Source organism: Triticum urartu, chromosome 5A (genome assembly GCF_056163025.1).
Source record: "Triticum urartu cultivar PI428250 chromosome 5A, HENAU_Tu73, whole genome shotgun sequence".
Classification (NCBI taxonomy): Eukaryota; Viridiplantae; Streptophyta; class Magnoliopsida; order Poales; family Poaceae; genus Triticum; species Triticum urartu.
The window spans coordinates 299,321,502-299,333,177 of record NC_141877.1 but is presented as its reverse complement, the minus strand read 5'-3'; the positions used below and the strand labels follow the sequence as shown (position 1 = coordinate 299,333,177).

Below are 11,676 nucleotides of genomic sequence, written 5' to 3'. Positions count from 1 at the left end.
TTAAACCCCTGAGGGTCGGGGGCGATGGGCCATGTGCCCTGTGCACGGCGCTCACGGTCAATAGAAAGCACCACCTGGGCCATATACGCCGGCGAGAAGTGAGGAAAAGGTGGAACTAGATGATGCGCACTGCACTGGAACCGCACAAAACCAATTTTTCTATTGGACCACGTCAGTGAGCTGCACACGGGGCATCAACTGCACTGCACGGCCACGCGCATCGAACAATATCGCGTGCCCGCTAGGATTGGACCTCGCTCCTCGCCGAAGGGAGTTTGCACTCCGGGCGCAGGTAGTGGAGGTCGGAGCTTGACATGGCAGAGAGAGGAAGCCGTCCTCGCTGCAAACGAAGCAGCAGGAAAAGGCGGGGCGTGGCCAGCGCCAAGGATTTTTGCAATGAACTGCAAAAGAAAAATTCAGTGAGCTGCAAAAAATACTCAAAGGAGCTGCAAACAGGGGAGATGGTGGAGGCGGATCCAACACTGAACAGCGACTGGTGATTTTGGCTGCCGCAGTCGATGCAGTCCACAAGCACTAGCACACAGGGAAGAACTCGTCATGGTACGGCTTGGCGGAGGGGAACCAGATCGGTGCTGGCAGGGAGCGGGGACGGATAGGAGAACTTTTCCTTCCTCCTCTATGCCCGTGGCCTTGACCGCTGGCGAGGCTGCATCTAGCAAGGAAGGCAAGGGCGCGGCGCCGGCGGTGGCAGTCCGGAGCACACCTTCATGGAGGTGGTGGTCGCGTGTGGCCTGCGGTGGCAGCCCGGAGCCCCTTGCCTCCCCTGGATGGATCTGGTGGTGGGGTGGTCTGAGTTCCACGTGAGGCACAACTCGCCATGGAAGGGGACGAGGGACCCTGGCAGCCGAGGTTGGTGGTGGCACGATGTGACCGTCGTGGATGCAACTCCGGTCTGGGGAGGGGAAGACAGAGCATCAAGTGCACCGGACGGGACGTGGTGGCGCCATGACCATGGGAAGGAGGAGGAGTTGGGCGCGGGAACGTCGTTGCCTGGTAGTGGCGGAACTGGCGTGGGAGGAGCCGGATGGGGATGGGGCGGCGTCAGCGGGGCAAGAAGCGGGTTGGGGGTGGGGCGGCGTCGGTGTGGGAAGAAACCCAGTGGGGATGGGACGGCGCGCCCTGGAAGAGAAGAAGGTGGATCTGGGGGAGGGGAATCGTGGCAGAGGAGGAGGGAGATGGGGTGTGTGGGCGGGGTTGGTGAGGTTTGTTTTAGATGGCTCGGCTGGCTGTGTGGGTGCGGGTCGAGAGTGTTATCAGAATAAGAGATGGATGTGCAGAATAAGACTCTTAAGGGGTGTTATCATAATAGACCCACCCTATATAATATATATATATATCTGGGCTATTCTGTTACGCGTAACAGAATATTATTCTGTTACCCTTTTTGAACTGATGATTTCGGGCGATTGTACTGATGTTGTCATTCGGTTGAACTGATTGTTTTTATTAGAAAAGTAAATAAGAGCCCCTTCCCACTCGCTCCCTGTTCCGCCGGCCACTCCAGCCGTCGACCGACTACCCGCGGCCGATCCATCCACCTGCCCATCTCCCTCCCAGCAACCCAGGCTCCACCCTAGGCCCAGCGACGGGTGTCGGGGCGGCCGGCGGCGGCGACATCGTCCAGCAGGACGACGACGCGCCCAAGATCCCCGGCTGCTCCAACGACTTCTTGCTCGTATGCGCCCCTCTTCCTGCTCCCCGCCTCTCCCGAGCGAGTGGAGCGGCCGGCCCCAGTTTTCGATTTCGAGCCCGTGGCCGGGTGGCCGGCGGTGCTTCGTTCTGGCCGGCGCGCGCCCCCAGAGCCTGTGGAGCCTCCGCTTGCTCGATCCTTGGATTGGAGTTAGGCGGCACAGCTTTTCGTTGCTGGGAATGCCCGAGGAGCTGCGCACTTGCTCGATTCGTGGATTACGGAGTTAGGCGGCGCAGCTTTTCGTCGCCGGGAATTCAATTAGCCGATCGCAGTAGGTGCTCCGTCTTGGACACTGGAGGAACACCGGCCAGCTCTGTTTTGGAGTTAGGTATTTTTTGTACCGTGAGCAGAGGAGATTCCATCGCTAATTAATTATACTGCAGTATGTTGTTGCTGGTGGAGCTACTATAGTAGTATTTGATTCAGGGGCTAATGGTTGTTGCTTGCTACTGTATTTGACATGAGACTGAGCACCATATGAGCTATAAAATGGCAGCTCGTATTTTGCGAAACTTCCATGGTAGGTGGGCAAATAAATTTCACAAAAATTTGTCAAATGCAAAACTTTAAAAGAGGCCAAAGATTTCAGTCCAACGGCGCAAAGCTATCGAAAATGTGAAACTTAGTCATGTTGTACTCGTACTGATCTTTGTGTGGTGTTTGTACTGAGGAGGTATTTTTTTCACAGATTAATTCTGAATGGTTCCGGAAAAAAAATACTTGAACGATGTTTTGGACTTCTCGTGTTTTGCGACTTGAACTTTTCCCATTTGAATTTTTAATTTATGGTACTGATGGTACTAGAGAGTTTGTACTTCTCAAAAAATATTCTCTCTATGTTCTTTTACTTTTAGTTTTTAATTTTATTTACCACCCTTATCCTTACTGTCAATGTCATCACCATCGTACCTTTATGGTTTATATAATTGAACGGACTTACATTTTTACCATTCCTTCTTTTAAAAGCTTATGTTTTCTTCTCCAAAACTTTCTACCTGACAAGAATCAGAACTTATTTATTTTTTACATTCGTACTTCCAAGTGTCTTTAATGACATTTTCACTTCTTTACTTTGTTTTACCTCATCAAACAGGCGCACAACACATTTGAAGAAACAAAATACGAATCTTAGAAGCAGAAGGGGGATAACCATTGCACAGGACTTCATGTGTGCCTCCATCATAGAAAAATAGACTGAATTTTGCCAAGTTCTAAGGATGAACAAATGAATCATACAGAATATTGTCAAAACCCCGCATTTTTTCTCACTCAAACAAACTTCTGTACTTGCATACAACCCTCTTTGAACTTGGACGACACCTACTGCTCAACTTGGACTATGACCAGTGCTCAGCTCGAACGGAGGAGGTTGTCGTCGTTGCTTTTTAACCATGAATGCTTCTAAAGACACTGGGAATTGCTTCAAAACTGCTTCCTACTTTTTAACATGAGGGTTCTCTCAGCTGGGCCAAGAAGCAATGCATAAAACATATTTTTATTCTGCAAGAATGAAACACTCCAATAATTAACAACTAATCTATCAGTACATTTAGAACAATTTCAGTTTTGAGAACAAATTTCCATTGACGTGTTAAACTCTGAATCTGTATAGAGGACATGATGGGTCTCAGGCTACTTAGAAAATCTATGAAAAATTGGCAACAGGATTAGCCTCAACATTTTCCACTTGTAAGATAAACATAAAATAGAAGTACTAGCACTGAACTAGTAGGATTACCTAAAACATGGTATTTCCAGTTTGAGCAGAAGAATCTATGAAACCAGATTGCATGTCCAACCACAAACCAAGACTAACATGTGCTGTTTTGCTCAGTCTGGGATGGACTGTCAGTAAATATACCTTATTTTTGTACATACAAGCATATGGAAAATTATAGAATCAACATAGTATACCCTGATATGTAGCTGCACTGACGCTCTGGGAATTTTAGAACTGAAGAAGCACAGACTTGTTGCACAAATAAATAACATATAAATGTGTACTGTCCAATAGCGCCCGTGCCATGTATTCAGAATTTCCTCACACCATTTGTCATACACAAAAGTCATGTATGGCTATCAGGCACAACTTCTATATATAGAAGGGCCAGCAAGGTTCTCAGAAACCAACTAGGAGTACATGATTTCAATCAACTCGATGCTCATCAGTACTAGAATTACTGGACAAGAAGTTTAGATTTGTAGCAGCACACGCACTAAACTTACAGATTTTTCTTGAACTTATTTAGGTGACTGAAGACAAGCAATGAAAGATCTGGGTCAAGTAAAGATGTTTCTCTGAGCATTCTAGTCATCCCTCTCATCCCAACAAGGACCTGCAGAAAGTAGACACATTGTTCAGAAATTGGTTGGGTACCCATACTTTTGTACTGAGGTAAACCTTTTCATTGAACTGTTGCCAAATTTTCAGAGAGTAAGGGTTATGCTCGAATCAACCTTCAGTACCTCTGTACCTTTGCTAGTCACTGCACTAAACTAAACTTCAGATAGAAAATAAGGTAACAATAGCAGCAATTGGTAGCTGCTTAGTAGTGGGCATGCATCAGCAGCAGCAGAAAAGGATGCGGCTGTGTCGTGCAGTCCTAGGTGCAGCAGCAGCTTGCAGCAAGGAGCGGCTTGCACTCAGATCCTTGAGCGACCGGCCATAGAGGAAGCAGTTGGACTGTTGAGCTGGAGGTCCTCGACCCCGCGACTCCTACAGCAGGCTCCACTTTTTTGCCGCTGAAGCATAAGCCATGGCCTTGGAGCGGGACGCGTCCTTGGCGGCGACATTGAACGGACAGGGCTGGCGGTAGGGAACTGCTTGTACGCGGTGGCAGGGAAATTGAAAGTAGAAATTGGACAACATAGGTACATCAAGTAATTGAACTGACTGAAGAAGAAATAATAAGTAAACAATACTCTTTTCTGTTATCTAGCAATAGCAAATGTTTTCGATTTTAAAAATGATGTATGACACAAGCAAAACTTGATACAGATTGTATGGACCCACAAGATATATAGACTAAAGTAAGAATTGACCTCAAATGAATCTAGAATAAGTTTTGGACTGAGCTAAATTTAGAAATTGGACTGAACTAGAATTAGAAATTGAACGGAACCAAGTATAATGCACTGAAAAGAACACACATGTACACGAACTGATTATAAAAGACGAACACGACCTGACAACAAGGACACACATGAACTGACAAGAACATACCGGTCATTAACAGATTATAAATGGTGACAACACATCATAGCAGCTTGCGATGACAGCGGATTAGAACAACACGTTCAGCACAAAATACATTGTAGGTGTGTATTGGAGCTTTTCCATTACCTCGTGGTGTGCTTGCCCACCAAAGCCGAGGTGTTCCTTCTGCATCCCTACCGCATGCCGCAGCGCCGAAGTACGAACTGGAGCGGCACTCCGCACTCGACCTAGGCCTAGCACCAACAATCCAGCAAGAGATGATATATGTAATGCATTTAGTTTTCCCAAATTCTTAGTTCAACAATTACATACTAGTATCCCAATCCCGAACAAACTAGATTACATAGGAATAGCACCAACGAGGTAAACTAGATTATACTTCTGATGTGAGTTTTTCTTTTGAACTTATATGGTTCCCTTCTCTGAATTGTTGCAGTAATTTGACTCGAACTTATAGCCTCGGTGGAGGACTAGACTCGAACTTGTAGCCTCAGTGGCGCACTAGACTCGAATTTGTAGCCTCGGTAGTTAGAATTGTTGAGCTTGGACGGGCAAGGGAGGTAGAGCTGGACTTTGGTAAGCACCATACCTGGACGGGGACTACGCTGAAGCAGTGCATGGGGGCTGGTTCCCGACCGCGCAGGGATAAGCAGTCGGGAGGAAGCACGGGGGAGGCGGTGGTGCCCATGTTGGTGAACGGCGGCGAAGTGGAGGTGGGTACCTGGAGTCACGGTGGAGGCAGTCGAGAGGAAGGCCGCCGTCCCTCCAATCCGGGTGTGGGCGGCGGCGCTCGAATCCGTGGATGGGCACCGGCTCTCGAAGCTGGGGGTGGCGGACGGGGAGGGGCCAGCGCCAGTCGGCGGGGAGGCGTCGGCGCCCGTCGGAGGGGAGGCGCGCGGGGAGGGGCCGGGGAGCCCGTTGGAGGGGAGGCGTGATCCGACACCCATCGACGGGGAGGTGCGCGTGGAGGGAGCGACGCCCGTCGGAGGGAAGGTGCGCGGGAAGGGGCCGGCGAGCCCGTCGGCAGGGAGGCGTGCGGACGGCCAGCCGGCGGCAGCGCGTGTGTCGGAGGAGCTACCCGTCACGGCGCCGTGGGCTCCCTCGCTCTGGCTGCCGCCGTCGCTCGCTCGCCCGCGACGGCTGGCTCCGGCGGTAGAAGGCGGGTTAGATTGAGACGGGTCGCACTCTTACAGAGACCGAGGGTAACAGAATAATATTCGTGGTAACAGAATAGTCCAACCCTATATATATATAGGACAACACTATTCTAATCCCGAAATTAGAATAGTTATTTGGATCACAGCCTCCTATATAGCAGCGATCGGGTTGTTCCCAAACTCCCGAACTAGTACATCCCTGTAAAAAAACACCCCAGGCCTGATCAACCTCCCACCCCGACCCCACGATTCCCCCCTCCCCGCATCCCCTCCGCCGCCCTCGCCCCGCCCAACGCCGATGCCGCCTCGTCCCCGACCACCGGTGCCTCCTCAGATCCGCCGCCACCACGCGGCGGCCAGCTCCCCCGCCAGGGATCCGCTGGGGACGGCGGCGGCCCGATTCCCTCCCGTGGCCAGCCACCTCCCGCTCCGCCCTCCACTTTGGCGGCTGCCGGCGGCCTTCCATCCGCGCTGGAGTTGCCCCACTCCTGGGTCCGGCCGCCGCGTCACCCCGCTCCTGGGTCCGTCCGCCGCGACGCCCCGTGCCTGGGTTCGGCGGCCGCGCTGCACACACCCCTCGATCCGAGCACACGAGCGCCGGCCTCCACCAGCAGCCCCCAGGCGCGCAGCCCAGCGGCCCACGGCCCCATCCCCCGACACCGTCCTCCCTAGCTGTCTCACCTTGGACGTCTTCCCTCTTCTGCCTAGAACTTATCCAACCTCTTGCCTCGTCGTCTTGGCGTTCCTCTTGCTAGCCAGTACATCTCGCAGGTGAACCAGAAGGTGCAGGTGCAGAGCTACCCTGTGCAGAAACGGAGGAGGAAAAACGATAAAAAAGGGTTGGCAGATCCAGTCGAGCAAGCTGTGGAAGAACAGCTCTGTATTTGTATTTGTTTGATGTATTTGTTGGCCTCCTCCCTCTTGTTCTGTCCTCCAACGATCCATCCGGGCATGCGTCGTCAGTGAAGACAACGATACTTCTTGCAGCAAAAACTGCAACATTTCTTCAGTAAATTTCCAAAAAATATTTGCAGGAGTTCTCCTCTATCAGTTCAACAAAATAACTAACAGCAGTTTGACAGATCCACGCCTGGAAGGAAGACTTCGTATGAGCACCTGCCGCCGATCATCGACCATGTTCCCAGGTAGCCATCCCGCCAGTGCCTCATCGTCCCTGAGGCCGCCCCTTCTCTAGCACGCAGCACCTTCGAGAAGGTGTGCGTGTGTGATGCTGCGTGCCGTGGCGGTGAGCGTGGCCGTGGGCTTGCGCCTGTTGTGCATGCGTGCTGGCGCGCTGTGCGCTCCCTGTGTGTTGTGTATGCAAGTGGTGCGCGTGCATGTAACGGCTCGGTGTGCTTCCATAGGCAGCCTGTGTGATTGCTACTGCCTAGTGCTACTACTGTTGACGCTTTTCCTTGGAATGTACTTGTGTATTTCTTTCTCTGAGTTTGCCTATTTGACCAATTGAATGATATGGTGTGGATAAATTATACTTTGTGGATGTCCGACATTAAAACACTTCCCCTAATTTTGAAGTAAAAACATTTGAGAAGTTTTTTGGCCATGAAAGTTCAAATGTCGTCGTATGCTAAAGTTCAGATGTTCGATAAATAGCCAGTTGACATAGTATAGAAGCTGAGTGGAACTACATGGAGATGAACTGTACTTTAATAAGAGATACACGTTAGTAATGTTTAAAAAAAGGTCCTTAAAAACATCCATATTCCTAGTTTTTCGCTCCATTCGGTTTTCCAAAATGTAAACAAAAAAATCATGGAATTCAAAGAATAAAAACTATGGAGTTTCATGAAAAAATTAATAGCACCCAACTTCATGTTTAAGAAATTCCGAAGCTCACGTGTACCACGTACAGAAGAAAAATGATCAAATGAAAAATGGACCGCCTAGGCCATTTCACCGAGAAGCAAAAATGCATAAAAATGTCGCAACAAAAATCTATAAGAATTTAAAACTTAAAAACCGAAGCAGGTCAACGTTAAAAAAAATGAAGTTTTTAATGTCTAAAAGATAAATTTGGAAGTTCAAAAATTTTGAGCAAGAAGTTAAAAAAAAGTAGTTCAAAAATCTTTATAACGGATTTTCCCAGTTTGTAAAAAAAATCAATGAAGCTCAAATTAAAAAGTGGAGCATTTCAAAAGATTGTATAAAAACTAATTTTCCCCATTCTATAAAAACTATTAAGTTCAAAAGAAAAAAACGGCGTGGTATCATTGTTCATATAAAAAAGAATTTTCCCCGTTACTAACCAATAAAACTAAGAAGTTCAAATTTTTAAAGTGGTGAAGTTCGATGTCTATAAAAAAATCGGATTTTTCATATTGTTAAAAAATAAAACCAAGAAGTTCAAAAATTAATAACAAAGAAGTTCAAAAAACTCGATTTTTCTCGTTACTAAAGAATAAAACTAAGAAGTTCAAATTAAAATAATAGAGAAGTTCAAGTACTGCAAGAAATGCATTTCAGGTGAGAAATAAAAGTATAGAAAAATAAAAGATTAAAAGGTTTGTTGAAAGAAGTTCAAGTGCTCTGTCCGGAGAAGTTCAAAAATTATGGCGAGAGAGGTTCACCATGTATTTCCATGTTCGATTTTTTCCGTATAAAAATCGAATACAATTCTTTACTCAAAATATAAAAAGGTGAAGTTCATATTGAAATAACAGAGAAGTTCGGAGTTTATTAAAACCTAGGATTTACCTGTTCAAAAAATAAAAAACACAATGCCATTTTTTGCACTTTTAAAAACAACTCATAAACGAAAAAAATGGTTGCTAGAAGTTCAAGTGCTCTGCGAGGAAAAGTTCAAAAAATTCTTGTGAGAGAGGTTCACCGTGTATTTAGAAGTCCAAAATACATAAAAAATATATTATTTTTTGTGTTTTAAAATAATTCTCTCAAACCAGATAGAAGTTCAAAGTGATAATAACCAGAAGTTCATGTACTACATAGTGTGTATTTCATATAAGAAAAAAAACAATAAAGTGAAACAGATTGAAGTTCAAACAGACATGGCCAAGAAGTTCAACTACTTCACACAGTGCATTTCCATTTGCGATGAAGGCAAAAATTATGATATCGTCATTTTCTAATTTACTTCAAAACAGGAGGAATATCATTTGTGTAAGTTTCAAGTCCTCGTCGGAGAAATTTAAAAAAATTATCAAGAGAGAGGTTTGTACAAAAATAATAACATTTATGTAACACTGACGAATGAATGAGAAAATTACAAAGAAAATACGTCACAGAAGTTCAACGTGAAAACAATAGGAAGTTCGACTACTATAGTGAATGAATTTGAGATGAAAAACTTTTAAAATTGTCGCGAGTATGAAAAAACGATCAACACGGGAAAGTTGCGTGTTTACAGCAGCTTTCCATCGGTATATCACTTGCTCAATTCCAGTGAGTGGATGGAGAGCTACGAGCAGTGGATGGAGAGCTACGGGCAAAAAAAGCACGTGAAAAACAGAGTGAAGTTCAAGTAGACATGCCGAGAAGTTCAGGTTCTTCACGCGGTGTATTTTCGAAGAATCTGTTTCGCGATAAAGGCAGAATGAACGATCTTTCCATTTTCGAAATTACTTGAAAACGGCAAGGAATCACAGAAAACCATCAACATGAAAAAGTTTTGAATTTTCCGTAGCTTTTCAGCGTTATATTATTTGCCCCATTCCGATAAAGTTTGTAGAAATTATGGCAACAATATGTTTTTAGTCATTTTCAAAACTGACATAAAACTGTAATGAATTAGGAGAAACAATATATACAAAAATGTTTCGCATTTCTTCAAGCTTTCCAACGCCATATCATTTGCTGCATTTGGACGTACGGTTAAAAAATTAGCTCGAAAATACGAACTCAGTGGAACTTGTACCATTTTCGAAATTACTTTTAAACCGTTCAAAATTAGAAAAACTTTTAAGATGCAAAAGTAGCGCATTTTCATAAGCTTTCCAACGCCATATTATTTGCCTCAATTGGATTAGCCGTTTAGAAATGGCATCAAAAATACAAACTCGGGTGTTCCATTTGCGAAATTCTACGATTTTCCGAATTACTCTTTAACCGTAAGGAATTAGAGAAAACTTTCAACATGTGGAAGGAGCGGGTTTGCAGCAGCTTTCCAACGCCATATTATTTGCCTCATTCCAATAAACGGTTTAAACGAAAATATGATTCACATTTTTTGTATGAAGAAAAAACGGTTTTCAAAACTGCTCTTAAACCGCTTACATTTTGCCAAAAATTTAACTTGGGTCATGATACTGATGTCCATAGCTTTCCAACGGTATATCGCAAGCCCCATTTGGACACCTTTTAGCTGAAGTTCAACCTAGTACTCGGGGAAGGTGAGGCGCGTTACTCGGGAAGTTCATGTTGTGATCAGAATATTATTCTGATCCCGTGATCAGAATAGTGTTTATGTATGTATACATATATATATATATATATATGTATATATATATATATATATCAATTACTCTTATGTCTCTCAGATATAGACACCTCACTCTTTATCAGAAGCCCACCACCTCGTCCCCACTCCCTTCCCCCACACAAGCCTTTCTCTCCCCCGGACAGAAACACGGGAGCACATTAATCCCCCCTCTTTCCTAAGTTTGAACCCCATTATAGGTCTCTATCATTTTTGTCTCTCGGGCATGCACACATCTCTTCCCCCACTCTCTAGGTCTCCCGGCATCTCTCTTGCCCAAGCACACACACTATTTAGCAGTGTACCATTCCCGTACACACAAAACGTCGCCCCAAACATATATCTCCCTTGCTATGTGGTTCTCGCACACTCTCCACAATCTCTCTATCTCTCCCTCGCATTAATTGATACAAACCTCACTCACCACCCCACTACACACAAGCACCCTTTGTCTCCTTGTGTACCAATGTCCTCTTTCGATCTCTCCCACATGTGGTCCCGACCCAGCTCCTTGCCTATATACATATATGTCGTGACTCTTTCCATAGCTCCCGAGCGCAGCATTGGTCTCAATCTCGCACGTTGTTCTCTCCACCATCTATTCTAGATCGCCCATGAAGTCTCTATCACGGACACAACGACTCGCTTTCCATGTGTCTCCGTACATAGGCCACTTTCGAACAACATCAACCTTGTCTCCCTATCTATATGCCACTTTCGCACACAAATGACCCCTCTCTCCCCCTCTCTTCCTATCTATCTATCTATCTCCCTCTCTCTCTCTCTCTCTCACGTGCACCCCTCTCTCTCACACACTCAATGTCTCTTCCGAATAGTATGCTACTCGCCCGCACCCATGCTATCTCGCTGCTACTGAAAGTGCAACTAATCCCGGTGTGGTTTTGGTAATTCATAACTGTAACATCCCCAAATTCTAAATTTTGGAATGTTATATTAAATAAATAGATTTGATTGATTGTTTGATTGTGGTGTGGTTGCTTGTGTGAAATTGAGTGAAATTTGAAACTTTGAAAGTTAAATGAGAGGGAATAAAAGGACTTTCCCGAACATTCATTTTTGCATTTATGATCTCCATGAATTCAAATTTTATTTTCAAATACAAAACCCTAGAGAAAAG

The 11,676-nt window shown here is 45.7% G+C and overlaps 1 protein-coding gene across 3 annotated transcripts; it reads right to left on the bottom strand.

Annotated features, from left to right (window-relative positions):
* Positions 1-2,872: 2,872 nt before the first annotated feature.
* LOC125508681 (uncharacterized) lies at positions 2,873-6,155 on the bottom strand. 3 transcript variants are annotated; one of them, XM_048673451.2, is made up of 4 exons: positions 5,650-6,155; positions 5,055-5,161; positions 3,938-4,047; positions 2,873-3,211 (listed from the first exon to the last, which is right to left on the bottom strand). In XM_048673451.2, the coding sequence occupies exons 1-4, from the start codon at positions 5,873-5,875 to the stop codon at positions 3,154-3,156; spliced, it is 501 nt and encodes a 166-aa protein (XP_048529408.1). In that variant the 5' UTR covers positions 5,876-6,155; the 3' UTR covers positions 2,873-3,153. The 3 variants fall into 3 exon arrangements, with proteins under 3 accessions (XP_048529408.1, XP_048529407.1, XP_087382042.1); XM_048673450.2 differs by having other exon boundaries at positions 2,880-3,211; positions 5,518-6,154; XM_087525916.1 differs by lacking the exon at positions 2,873-3,211 and having other exon boundaries at positions 3,713-4,047; positions 5,518-6,153.
* Positions 6,156-11,676: the final 5,521 nt, after the last annotated feature.

Bases quoted from the DNA above. Each gene is read 5' to 3' on its own strand.
- LOC125508681 (XM_048673450.2), bottom strand. From the start codon at position 5,875: ATGGGTGTCGGATCACGCCTCCCCTCCAACGGGCTCCCCGGCCCCTCC. The intron at 4,048-5,054 runs GTAATGGAAAAG...TACTTTCTGCAG, and splicing joins GTGGGCAAGCACACCACGAG to GTCCTTGTTGGGATGAGAGG. The intron at 3,212-3,937 runs GTAAGTTTAGTG...TCATTCTTGCAG, and splicing joins AATAAGTTCAAGAAAAATCT to AATAAAAATATGTTTTATGC.